At 36.9% G+C, this 12,697-nt stretch overlaps 1 protein-coding gene across 1 annotated transcript in view; it reads left to right on the top strand.

Moving 5' to 3' along the window:
* The window catches only part of OTULINL (OTU deubiquitinase with linear linkage specificity like), a 39,332-nt gene extending 28,232 nt beyond the window's left edge, over positions 1-11,100 (top strand). The window contains exons 3-8 of the mRNA XM_027868891.1: positions 22-53; positions 166-257; positions 2,434-2,583; positions 3,386-3,514; positions 6,006-6,275; positions 7,237-11,100. Of these exons, the coding sequence (XP_027724692.1) occupies positions 22-53; positions 166-257; positions 2,434-2,583; positions 3,386-3,514; positions 6,006-6,275; positions 7,237-7,416 (853 nt within the window). The 3' untranslated portion in view covers positions 7,417-11,100. The remainder of the gene's footprint in view (positions 1-21; positions 54-165; positions 258-2,433; positions 2,584-3,385; positions 3,515-6,005; positions 6,276-7,236) is intronic.
* The last annotated feature ends 1,597 nt before the right edge of the window (positions 11,101-12,697 follow it).

Below are 12,697 nucleotides of genomic sequence, written 5' to 3'. Positions count from 1 at the left end.
ACTGTATTTTTACCATTTCAGGTGGAGCGGATACCTGCAGAGAAAATTCAAAAGTAAATACTCTCTTTACAGTCTCTATTGTTCCTGTCGTGGGAGGGAGTGGAGGGAGAAATTGAAGGAAGAAGAAAAGGGAAATTAACAACTTTTCATGTTCAATTTGCCTAGAAAACCTCAGTGTGGAAGCAGAAGTTGATCTCCTTGGTTATTGTGCAAGAGAATGGAAAGGAGAAACAAGCCGTGCCAAGCTGATGAGGAAGGTATCATTATTTTTAAAAGCAGGGAAGAAACAAATTCCATCCAACTTTATTTAATGTCAGGGAGCCCAATTAATTCCAAATACCAAAGTACAAGTAAATGCTATTTTGTTCGTTAAAACTCCTTGAGTCTTACATTGTCAATTCAAAACTGACATACTCTACTGCAGATACTATTTAGTGTAGTTGCTGTTAAGAAGAACCCCTTTAAATTAGGTTTCATAATTCAGGAAATTTCAGTGTTACAGATGTTTGCTAAATTTACTGTAATTCAGTGGACATTTATGAAATACCAACTAGGTGCTGAGGACACAGAAACAAAACAAAACAGTCCATGCCCTCTAGGAGATATTCTGGGGGTGGGGGGTGGAGAGCAGGTGTAATACACATATAAGCAGAAAAGTACATACAAAGTAATTTCAGAAAAGAGAAAGCATTGGAAATGATCAAGAAAAACCTCATTTAGGTAGAAACATCCAAGTTGTACTTGGAAGAAAACTAGGGATTTTATAAGATGGAGATGAAGAGGAAGTGCATCCCAGGCCTAGCAACTCTCTGGGCAAAGTTGGAAAGTCAGGAGACGGAATGTTGTGATACAGAGAGAGATTAATATTAAATATTTACTGAGTAACTATTATAACCCCCTTCCTTGCTCCAGTAGACTGTAAGGCTGTTGCAGAGAGATTTTATCATTTTTATCTTTTTATCTTCAACTTCTAGTATATGCACCTAATAGATGCTGAACAAATGCTATTTGTATTGAATCTGATTAAATTTCTGACCCTTTGAACTGGGCCCCTTTCAGTTTTTTGTAGATGCTAAGGAATGTGTGTATAATCCTTAACACAAAGTCATTGTATACAAAGAATCTTAGCTGTTGGGTTTTTGTAAATGGAGCAAATTTCTTAAAATTTCTAAAACTAAAATGAGAAAAAAAGCTTTTTGTCTTCACTTTTAGAAAGTAAATCCTTTTAGTCTCTGACCTATTTGAAATATATAATGTGTAGTGACTATAGACCTTTGGTAAGGGAAATTGAGGTAATGGGGAATAAAGGTTCAAAGTAGTTACAATGGTGGCATATCACAGAACAGATTTTTCAGTAGATATAAGAGAATGAAGCACTGGGGTATTTTGGCTGTAATCGGTCCTGCTGATCAACTAAGCCATTGAAAATATATGTTTTGTTTTCAAAGTTTGCATAATTATTAACCAAAAATGATGCTTTTCCTTCAGGTAGGCAAAGCAGTTCATTGTAGCATTGGCATCTGTAGGGGTCTCCTCACCTCATGATCTATCTGGCAGTCATGCTAAACATTTTAGCAAGATTAGCTCGATGCTGTCCACAGCCCAGTAACATGCAGAGTGTATGTAGTCCTTTTGTAGTGGGTGGGCATTCGTTGATCAGGGCTGTAAGGATGCTCTGAAGAGATTTTACATTCTGCTTTATACCTTTTCTTAACATTTCATTTTCTACCTCTCAAACTAATTTTCATTATAGTTGTTTTAAATTTTCTTTCTCATCACCAGGAATGATATCCCTCTGTGCATTGGGTCAAATCACTTGCATGTAACATTGGTATTTACGGCACTGTTTTCTGATTTTGTCTAAACTTTTCCCTGATCACTCTTTTTGTTTTTAACATATAGGCAACTGTATCTTGGTGGTCATTAAATATTTACTAAAAGTTCTCCGTATTATTTATAGACTGTACTTCATGGTCCCTGCTGTCTAGGTACTTGCTTTTTAGTATTGCATGATATGGAATCTGTGCAAATGGGCCTGGAGTCAAGAAGACTCACCTTCCTGAATTCAAATCTGGCCTCAGATACTAGCTGTGTGACCCTGGGCAAGTCACTTAACTATGTTTCCCTCACTTTGCTCATCAGTAAAATGAGCTGAAGAAGGAAATGGCAAACCACTCTAGTATCTTTGCCAAGAAAACTCCAAATGGGGTCGCAAAGAGTCAGACACGACTGAAAACAACTGAACAACAACAACAAAAATAATATCCTTTCACACTGAAATATGAAACAATACAAATGTGAAACAGTAACTTTTTAAAAGTTTTTCCATTTATATTTGGAGCTTCACAGTTAAATTTTATTTTATTTCCTTTCTTTAGACTCTTCCCCTTCAGAATTACAAAAATACATATTTTTTCCCCTTTGCTCTAATAGGCTTATGAGGAACTCTTTTGGCGTCATCGTGTTAAATGTATCCGGCAAGTCAAAGGAGATAACTATGATGCATTAAGATCAGTCCTTTTTCAGATACTCAGCCAGGGCCTCTCTCTTCCATCCTGGATGAAAGAAAAAGACATCATAAAGGTAGGATGTCATGTTTTAAGCCAGAAAATACTTCCAGTATAATCCTATGTGAAATGAAATACTGGAGCACAAACACCTTCATTTCAACTACCCACGTTTTGTTTTTTTTTTAATGGTCGGAGTCTGAAAGGAACCCTGAGAGGTGTCACTGGGCTCTTATGTAAAAGTGTATTCAAGCTATTCCAGAAAGATCTTCTTTAGGCTCTTCCTCAAAATTCACAATAAGGTAGTTGATTCCCTTTATATAGGATTCCCTTTATATATGTGTGTGTGTGTGTATATATATATATTCTATTTCTCACAAGTCCTTACAGTGAGAAAATTTTTCTTAAGGCATGATCTAAATTCTTCTTCATGAAAATCAGTTTTATTTATTTTGCTGAACTAAAGCTAAGATATTTAAGGACAGAGAGGATCTGAGGAGAGTCACAGTGTATTATAAACATAATATCTTGTCTTTAAAATTACTCTGTTTTAAAATTGCTTAGTTAAGATGAGTCATTCCCAAAAACACATGCCTTTTGTTAAAGATATTTTAATGAAATAGATTGGATCTGTTGACTGTACATTTTTGTTTGTTGTATTTGAACTGTAAGAATTTGTAAATTTTTAAAATAATAATATGCCTTGTACAGAACTATAAAAATTTTTTTAATAATGTTCTACTTACATCCTTGGGTGATTGCCAGTTATTTAATTTGGGGGGGGAGGGCACAGTCATATCTGTTTTGCATATGTTGTATCTCTTATTTGTGACAAAATGCTAATTATTTCATAACATTTATACTTTTTTCCCTCCAAGCTTCCTGAAAAGCTACTCTTTTCGCAAGGTTGTAATTGGATTCAACAATACAGCTTTGGCCCTGAGAAATATACAGGCCCAAATGTGTTTGGGAAATTACGTAAATGTGTTGAATTATTAAAGAGCCAGGTAAGTACTTGGAAACAGACTAGAAAGATGAAAATACATTCAGAAGTAGTAATCAGTCTTCCTTCTGTCATCACTTTCGTTGTCTTGGTTCCTGATCTCAAGTATGTTAGTTTGTGTTGCATTTAAAGGTGTAGAGAAGAAAATGTTTCCTCCATCCATTGTTATCTTCCTGTCTGGGTTCACATCTCTTCCTCCTACCAAGTGGTGAATACCTGCAAGGTTTTTCTGCTTCCACAAAAGAAAGTGAACAGTTCTCTTCCCTTCTGTGTAGACAAGAGAGCAACCTTCTGGTACTATTCCTGTATTTCCTCCCTTCCTTTCAGGTAGCTGAGAGAGACCAACCCAAAGAGTCAGAGCTTTTTCCCTTCTGGGAGGTCTTGAGAGTATAATGCAGCTGATCCTTATTTTGGCTAGTTCTGCTCCAATATGTAGGTGAAAAAAAATCTGCCTCACAGCCTTTTTTTCCTGTGCATGTGTGGGTGTATGTATGTATCTGTCTCTTGAGAGTCTCTGTCTCTTTCTCTACCTCTGTCAGTCTCTTTACTTAGTCAGACATAGTTTACCAGTCTTGTTTATGGTGCCCTCCTTCCCCCTCTCCTTGCCCCTGTCTGTCTTGTCTCTTTCTCCCTCTCCCTCTTCTCCCCTCCTTACCTCTCCCTCTCCTTCAGCTTAACACAGATTGCAAATAAATGTTTGTGGAGTCCATAGTGATCTTCTTTCTTCCGGATTACCATATGTCTCATAATTGTAGGATTATTATCAAGGATTTCATTTTTTGTTATATGGAAGTTATTTTTGAGAGATTTGTGTGTTTGTTATTTAATAATAAGCCCCTAATTGTACGTATGCTTGATAGTTCAACTCATACTAGATTTGTATGTTCTCTACCGACTTGATCATTTCCTTTTATGATGTATGTTCTGAGAGTTCCTGTTAAGGTTCTAATGGTGAGGATGAAAGTAACAGACTAGGAATAATTTCAGGTTGTTTGACCTTAGGAGGCTTTGTCACTCTTTTGTGTTGTAATAAGCCGTGCCTGACTCAGGCTGATCTCCTGGTAGTTTAGGTCCAAAATTGGAATGAAATGAGACATTCATAACATATTTAATAGTAAACAAAAGGAGACTTATTTAGCTATGGCAGGGGAATGATGCTCAGGGCAAGGAAGAGATGTTCATCCAGGATAAAGCATAGATTGAGTTTTTCACAGCATCCCAGTCTTGTTCAGGCTGCTGGTCTATGGTCTGAAGCCTCAGAGAGGGACACTAACTCCTTATATCCTGGCTATTTCATAACCAGGTGATTAGGAAGCTACAGCAGTACCCTAAACCTTTATACCCTGAACAAATCAAATCTCTGGGTCAGTTTCAATAGCTTTTAAAGAAAAAGCTTAACTTACACGGAGGGGGGCGGTATAATTAACTGTGCCCCAGATTGGGAACTATTGTCTGGCAAAGGACATTGCTTTTCTAAAACCTCAATTAGCTTGACATTGGGACAATCCCAGATAATATAGGATGTATCAGAATTCATAGGGGAATAACCTTATAAATTGTGGTGAGATGGGCTGATTCTATTCCCATTAGTCATAGTCAAGGTTATAAGTTAGATAAAGTTTATTAGCCTCCCACTCTACCCTCCTACTCCTCCTTTACAGCCACGTAATTTGCCTATCATATTTCTTTCTCCTTTATTGAATCATAGACTTTAGAGTTGGATGGAAACATAGAAATTACCTATTCCTACCCCCTCATTTTAAAGAGGAAGCATTAGGACCTCATGTGTCAGCTAGAGAATCTGTCTAAGTAATTAGTGCTAGTGTGCATTTTAACTGTGACTTTTAGGAAATTGTGTTCCCACAACTTTGGTCTAGCTCATTAGTGATAACAATAGAAACTTCAAGCCAGGTACAAGTGGAAAGAGAGGACTGGGCTCCAAGGTAGGCTGGTGGGGGACCTGGAGGAAGGGAATATTTCTTACCAAATGGGCCTTTGGTTCTCTCAAATCTCACTTCCCAGGCAACTGTCAACCGTCCTTTTCACTAGGACCTATGCTGCTCATAGTCCACTTGCCCCTAGTAGCATCCAACTCTGGACAGTTGACACAATTAAATTTATGTGGCAACATTCAGTGATTTGAGAACATGAGATTTGATTTGAGAATCATGAGAACATGATTTCACTGAGAATTTCCCCTGCATTTGAATGATGGTGGAAAGTATTAGACCCCTAGAATCTTAACATCCTTTACATAGCAGTGCTCAACGTTTTGTAAACTGAGTTGTTTTATGAACTAAGCTTGAGTGATTTGGGGACGCTGACTTACCCTGTACACTCCTTAAGGTCAGAGTATGTTCAGCTTGTTGATTACATTGCTTGGCACAGTACCATAATATGTAGTTAGATGATATTTAAGGGCCGTTGATGGTTTTCCAGTCTTTCTTGTAATTTTTGTAACCCTTCTCAAGCTTATTTTAAAATTTCTTTTTTAGTGGACAGAGTTTAGTGGTATTAAGGACCAGCACAAGAGAGGAAACATGTGTAACTGCCTTTTTTCTGATGAGAGCCTGGAGCACAAGCTGTATGAAGCTTTAAAATTCATCATGTTATATCAAGTCATCGAAGTGTATGAACAAGTGAAGAGTGAAAAGGCCATTCCCAGTCTTTATCGCCTCCTGTTTTCCAGAGAAACATCTTCAGATCCTTTAAGTTTTATGATGAATCACCTGAATTTTATAGGTGATACATGTGGATTGCAACAGGTAAATGTCAAAAAACGAGTGTCAGAGGAAGGCCCTGGCAATACTCAAGGGGATGATGGGCAGCATGTGGTTCAATTCAATTCAACAAATATTTATTTTTAAATCTCTTTTTTTCAATTAACATGCATTTATTTTTTTCTCTTTTGCATTTCTGTCCACCCATATAAAAAGAAAGAAAACATAATTTGTGACAAATATGCCTAGTCAAGCAAAACAAACTTCCACATTGGCCATGTCCAAAAATATTTAGCTATTGCTATGTGTAAGGCTCTGTTAAAGATCTATATGATTTTAAGGATTTCATAATAAAAGAAAAAAAGATACTATCTCTCACTATCCCGTGACAGTTAAATGTTTCCTCAGATCTATAACCATGGGGTACCTCATCTATGATCCTTCACAATGGAGTTTCTAAAAAATCTCTAATGGTTCTTGTCAAATGAAATATTATATCCCCATAACAGAGGCTGACCAGAAGTTAATTGTTTCCTTTGCAATACTCAAAATAAGCTTGATTTTATTGTGTGCTTTGTGTTGTTATTTATTTTTAAATATTAAAATTTTATTGCTTCCCTCTTCCCCCTCACTCCTCTTTCGCTTTTTTTTTCTCTAGGAAGTCTAGAAAAATTTTTCCTATATAAATTGTTTGTAAGTTGACCAAAAAACTAATTGGAAGACAATTCAGCTCTTGTGTACATCTTCTGCATTTCGTATTTATCCTTATTCCATACACTCCCCTAAAAAATTGTCATCTCTTCATGAGGTATAGAGTTATTCTTATAATTTTCACTCTTGATTTAAAACAAATTCTGGGTACTTGCTCCTAATTCTTGGCCTATTCATAGTCTTATATAGGGGACTATAAACAGATTACTTCATTAAAATGTTTTCCTTCACTGGTGGAAGAGCTGAAATTTGTTAATATAGTACATTTGTGACCTTTCTCTAATTTTCCTCCCAGATTGACATGTTGATTCTTGGACACTCTCTTGAAGTCAGAATAAAAGTGTTTAGACTGTCTAAGTTTAATACCAGAGACTTTCAAGTATACTATCCAGAGGAACGCCACAGGGAATGGCCTGAGATCTGCCTTCTGACTGAAAATGACCGCCATTACCATATTCCTGTTTTTCAAGTGTGAGATAGAATTGGTACTATTGCCTACAATAGCAATGAATATGCTTAAAATAAAGTATTGCATGAAAACCAAAGCTTTTTATCTGGCTCCTGAAGGAACTGAACCTTTTTTTCCCTTCTGGACTTATGCTGTGATGGAATAAGACCTATGTTGTTCTTTTGGGTGTGTGGTTTCTTCAAAAGACACCGAGAACTAGGATTTATCAGTTTGTTTGTTACCTAGTTCACACGGGATTTGGTTGTTCAAGATACCTTTGAATGTCTCAGAATGTTGACAAAAGTGAGCCTGTAGTTGACTTAGAAAAACTGACCTTTTAAAAGTCTGTAACCTGAAAATAGTGGGACATTGTTAACCCTAACCTCAGTAAAAGAAAAGTCCTACTTGGGAATCTTTCCATTTGCTGATTATGAGTTGATATGGCCTTAGCCATATCAACATTATCATCTTCATCCATCAAGAATCTCCATGGTACTTTGGTTTTCTAGAACCATTTGCTTGACTCTTTAAAAAAAAAAAGAGCATGCAAGTGGGGAAACTACTTTTATGCTATATTGTATGAATTGTTTTATATTATTTTCAACTTTTGTGGCTGGATCTAATTGGCTTAACATTATGTGTGCAAAAATGAATGTTCTTATTAAATATTCCATAGTTTAAAACAAACAGATACAAATACTGTACTGTTTCCGAAATGTCAACCTATTATGCATCATATGCATTTTTAATATGGAATTACATGCTCTGATGTTTCTCTTTGTATCTAATGCTATTTTGAATGACAGCATTTTTCTCTGTCATCTATATCAAATGTCATTACTGTTATACTCAAAGAAATGTAAATTTGTAAGTTAGAGCTTCTACCAAATATTTGCTACTTCAAAGTCATCCACTTAAGGGGAAGGCATGAGGACTCAATATAGTTATTCCTCCTTAAATATAGTAAGGAATAGTTAACTATGAAATGTAAGGAAAGGGGCATGTTAGCAAGTGTTATGGTCCATGGAAATCATACCCATAGTTAAAATAATCTTAATATAATATTTTCATAAGCTAAGACTCATGAGAGAAATCTCATAGGTTATTGTGTACAATTGTAGTTCATTATTTCCTAGCTTAGCAATAGAAAGTTTGAGTCAAAAGGATTTGTATTCCTTATATTCCATATAATCCAGTTCAACATATGGAATCTGTGGGTTTGGATTCTATGTAATATTAACTTTGTGATCTCTAAGGCTCCCTATATCCCTAAAATTCTGTGATTCTAACTAGTAACTTTTAAAATGCTTCTTGTATGAAAATAGCAGTTTTGAAGTGTGTACTGGTGTGATGTAACTGGCTGACTTTCTGTAACAAACTCATGTTTTTTTTACCTTTGGATACTGGCTGAGACAGTGAGTCATTGGCTGTTCTCTGGTATGTCAATTTGGCAACACTGCTAATTGCTACAAAGAAACGGCAGCACATTCTGTTGAGGTTTTTAAACCAGGAATTCAGAATTTTTAAGTTACTCGTTGGTTTGGACAGTCCTCACTTTCTTCGATTATTTCAGCACCTACATACTACTAAAAAGACAAAAACCTTATCACAGGGATCAGTATCTCTCATTCTGAAAGTGGTACCCAAAATGATTTTTACTGGTATAACATTAATGAATTGCTTCTGGGCCCACAGGGGACTATGTTTTTTCTCTCTTTCTAAGGAGCCCATCTGCTGTGAGTCCAAACATAAGTACTGGACTGTATGCAGTCCTGCGGGAACCTGGCTTCCAGTTTTAAGGGCATTATATTCCCTTTTTTTCTGGGTATTTAACCCCCCACCATGGTGCCCTAGGGATAAATTGTAGAAAGCTTAAGTTTAGGCTCTGTCTAGGATTTTGCCAAAAGGAGGAATTTAAAAGGTAGTCAGTGTATAATATGAATCAGATATGGAACAGATATTTATTTTCTACACAACAATATTATCGTCTACTGGGAGGGTGATATTTAAAGTTTATCAGAACATAAAGCAGTTTTTAAGATTGATGATTAACCATTTTACATTTCACCTCACCTCTGCAGTGTACAAAAATTTCTCCAGTACAGCCTTGGGTCAATATTCTTGTTTGTGATCATTTTCTCTAATACCGAAGTTGTTCCTGACATCAACCGTCTATTCTCTCTGGACCTTATGAATTCATGAGTTCACCTTCAAACCTGATTATGTCCACCTCAGTGCTGATATTCTACCATCTACTCGGGAAAGGAAACACAAATTGGAAAAGGAAAAAAGGACTGGTATAAATTTTCTTATTTGAGACCATGTTTCACATAGGAGTGGTGAGGGGTTAGAGGGAAACAGCACAACTTATTCTCATCACCCCATCACCGAGAATCTAGAGATAAAACCCACTGCTTGCTGTATGGGAGCCTTGATGCAAAACATATTGAACTGAAAGTTGTCTCTTGTTTTTAACTGCCTCAGCACTCAGTCCCCCTGCCATGGTCATGGGGTAGGAAGAGGATCAAGGGACCACTAAGGGTTCATTACATCATAGCAAAACGCCACATGGCTGGAAGAAGGCCCATAAACCTCCAGCTGGTTGATTAGAACCAGGAAGGGCAACTCTGAGCATACTCTATGGAGTGGCTCCCAGAATTGTAGAGTACGTGGCAAAACTGAAACTAAACTCCACCATCTCTTATTTTCTTCCCTCTGTACCTATCCCCTTCCCTGGATACCCAGAATATCAAGAGTAAAAATCCTAGAGGAACATTTTCCTCTGCCAATAAAATCAGTCACCTAGACTCCCTAACTGGGCACCATTAACTGTCACTCTCTTTTCTGCTTTAACCAACTTACAATTTTAACCACTACTCCTTTTACCATTCATTCACTAGGGAGAACCACTGTGGATGCTTCACATCTTCCCAAACCCAGCCCTGGAGGCAAAGAAGGCTTATTTGGTGCCTTCCATTCTCTGGAAAGGTTGTAGATCCCTGCTCTATTAAGAAACATTTTCCCCTTTGGTATTATAATGTGATATTATTGTCAAACCCTCAGAATCCACATAATACCGGTTACATGTGGCAAATCAGCTTGAAACTTGGGACTGGAAACTTGAAAGTCAAATGAGAGGATGAGTGGTGTGTAGATGACAGAATGCTACACTCAGTGTTATGAGGACAGGATTCTAATCCCATCTCAAATTTACCCAGGTAAGCCTGGGCACGTCACTTAGCCTCTCTTGGCCTCAGTTTCCTCATCTGTAAAATGTAAGGATTGGACTTGATGCCTTCTAAGATCCCTTCCATCTCTAAGTCTTTGATCCTAATATTTCTGTTCATTCTTAGGTTTGGAGAGAAAAGAATCTCAAGATAGAATTGTGGGGAGAGAGGGGGAGGGAAAAGCATCCAAAGATTTGGAAAGTATGAAACATCAGGTATTAACCAAATGACTTTTTATTTAGTTGAATATCTTTGGGAAAGCCAAAACATCAAAAATTAATGTCTTGCCTTTGATCTCTAATTTATAAACCCAATTAACTTGATTTAGTTAACTGGGCATGGTTTGTTAACTCTGTTGCCACTGAATATGAATTAGGGGGAAATGTCAGCTTCCTGTATGATGGCAATATCTGAATGTCTTTCACATTTGTTTTAAGACTATGTAAAATTTTATACATAAAATATAGAAATCTCTTTCATCTTTGATGCATATTCTTACACATTGTGAGAATTTTTGTGAATATGTATTCAAAAGATTCTTTCCATAGTGGAACATGTTTAATTGCCTAACTAATGCCTAGATTAATTTTATCATCCACATTCTATTAATGAAAAACTCTTATTAATAAGAACACAGCTGCCTTTGGGCTAAAAGAGGCAATATGGAGATACCCAGTATAGTAAAGAGTTAGATGAAAAAATGACTGGACAAATAACATGGAGAGATAACATGTCATTGTTGATATAGTATGGAACTTAGAGTTGGAAAAGCATGGGTTCACATCCGACTTCTGATTCTGATCAACAGTGTGACCGTGGGCAGGTAAGTCACTTAACCTTTTAGCTTCAGTTTCCTCATCTGTGAAATGGGGATAATAATGCTTTTACCTAGCTTACAGAAGTTGTGAAGTTCAAATGAGATAATGCCTGTAAAATACTTAGAAAACTTTAAAGTACTATAATAAATGCCAGTTATTATTAATAACATCCTACTTCAGTTCCAAAGTCCAGCCAAGGTGTCCTCCTCTGCAATCTGTACATTCACTTGGCTAGTTCAGAGTAAGTCTGTGGTATTCTTGAACCAAATCAGATCCCGAGGTACATGTATCCTGGATAGCGTCAGATCCCTGTGCTTGATTTCTAGGTGCTTTTATGGAGTAGATGCAGGATTCTGCATCCTATCCTAAGCCAGACCTTTTACCTTTCTACTCTATAGCTAGAGTTGATCTCTACGATTGAAAGTTGAATGAAGGTCAGGAAAGAATAAAAGCCACAGTCTCTTGGGTTCTGTCCTTGTCAGCTTCTCCATCTCACTTTCGAATAAATTGGCTCATTTATTCAAAGACTGTTGTTTTGCTCTTTAACCCTAGAACCTAGTATATTTTAAAGTCTTTGACACATTTCAATTTGACTGAGGCAACACCCATTCAGAGATTAAGGGGCTAGGTAAGAAATCAGGTAGAGAATGGCCTCTTTTACCTAGTCAAAAAAAAAATCATTCTGGGAGGGGAAGACAATTAGGGTTTCTGGCCAAAACAGAAACAATTGCTGTTTACATCACTCTGAGCCAATTGGGGCCCAAACAATAATAGCTTAAAAAGGCCAAGGTTTCCCATTGCATCCAGAGCCATCTCTAGTCATCCTGATCTATCTTGCCACAGGACCCAAATGGCTCCAGAGGAGAAACTGAGGTTGGTGTCTTTGCACATCACTCCTTCACTTACTCAATTCACTTGTAAGTCATGGCATCATCTTCCTGATGCCATTCTCTTTGAGAACAAAGGACAAACAACAACAAGAAGTATATTTTAAAAGAAATTTGTGTTTCCTGGTACTAAGTTGAAGTGATATACTTGCATAGGGGTACTTTTGTTTTTCTTATATGAGGCTGCTAAGTAATGCAATGGATAGAGCCCTGGACCTGGAATCAGGAAAACCTGAGTTCCAATACAGCCTCAGACAGTTAGTAATTAGCTGTGTGACCCTGGGCAAGTCCCTTAACAACTCTGTCTTCCTCATTTTCCTCTATAAAATGAAGATAATAACAATATCTATCTCACAAAGTTGTTGTGAGGATCAAA

This window comes from Vombatus ursinus, unplaced genomic scaffold (assembly GCF_900497805.2).
Source record: "Vombatus ursinus unplaced genomic scaffold, bare-nosed wombat genome assembly UNPS02014791.1, whole genome shotgun sequence".
NCBI lineage: Eukaryota > Metazoa > Chordata > Mammalia > Diprotodontia > Vombatidae > Vombatus > Vombatus ursinus.
The sequence above is the reverse complement of the archived record's forward strand: the minus strand, read 5'-3'. Positions and strand labels throughout refer to the sequence as shown.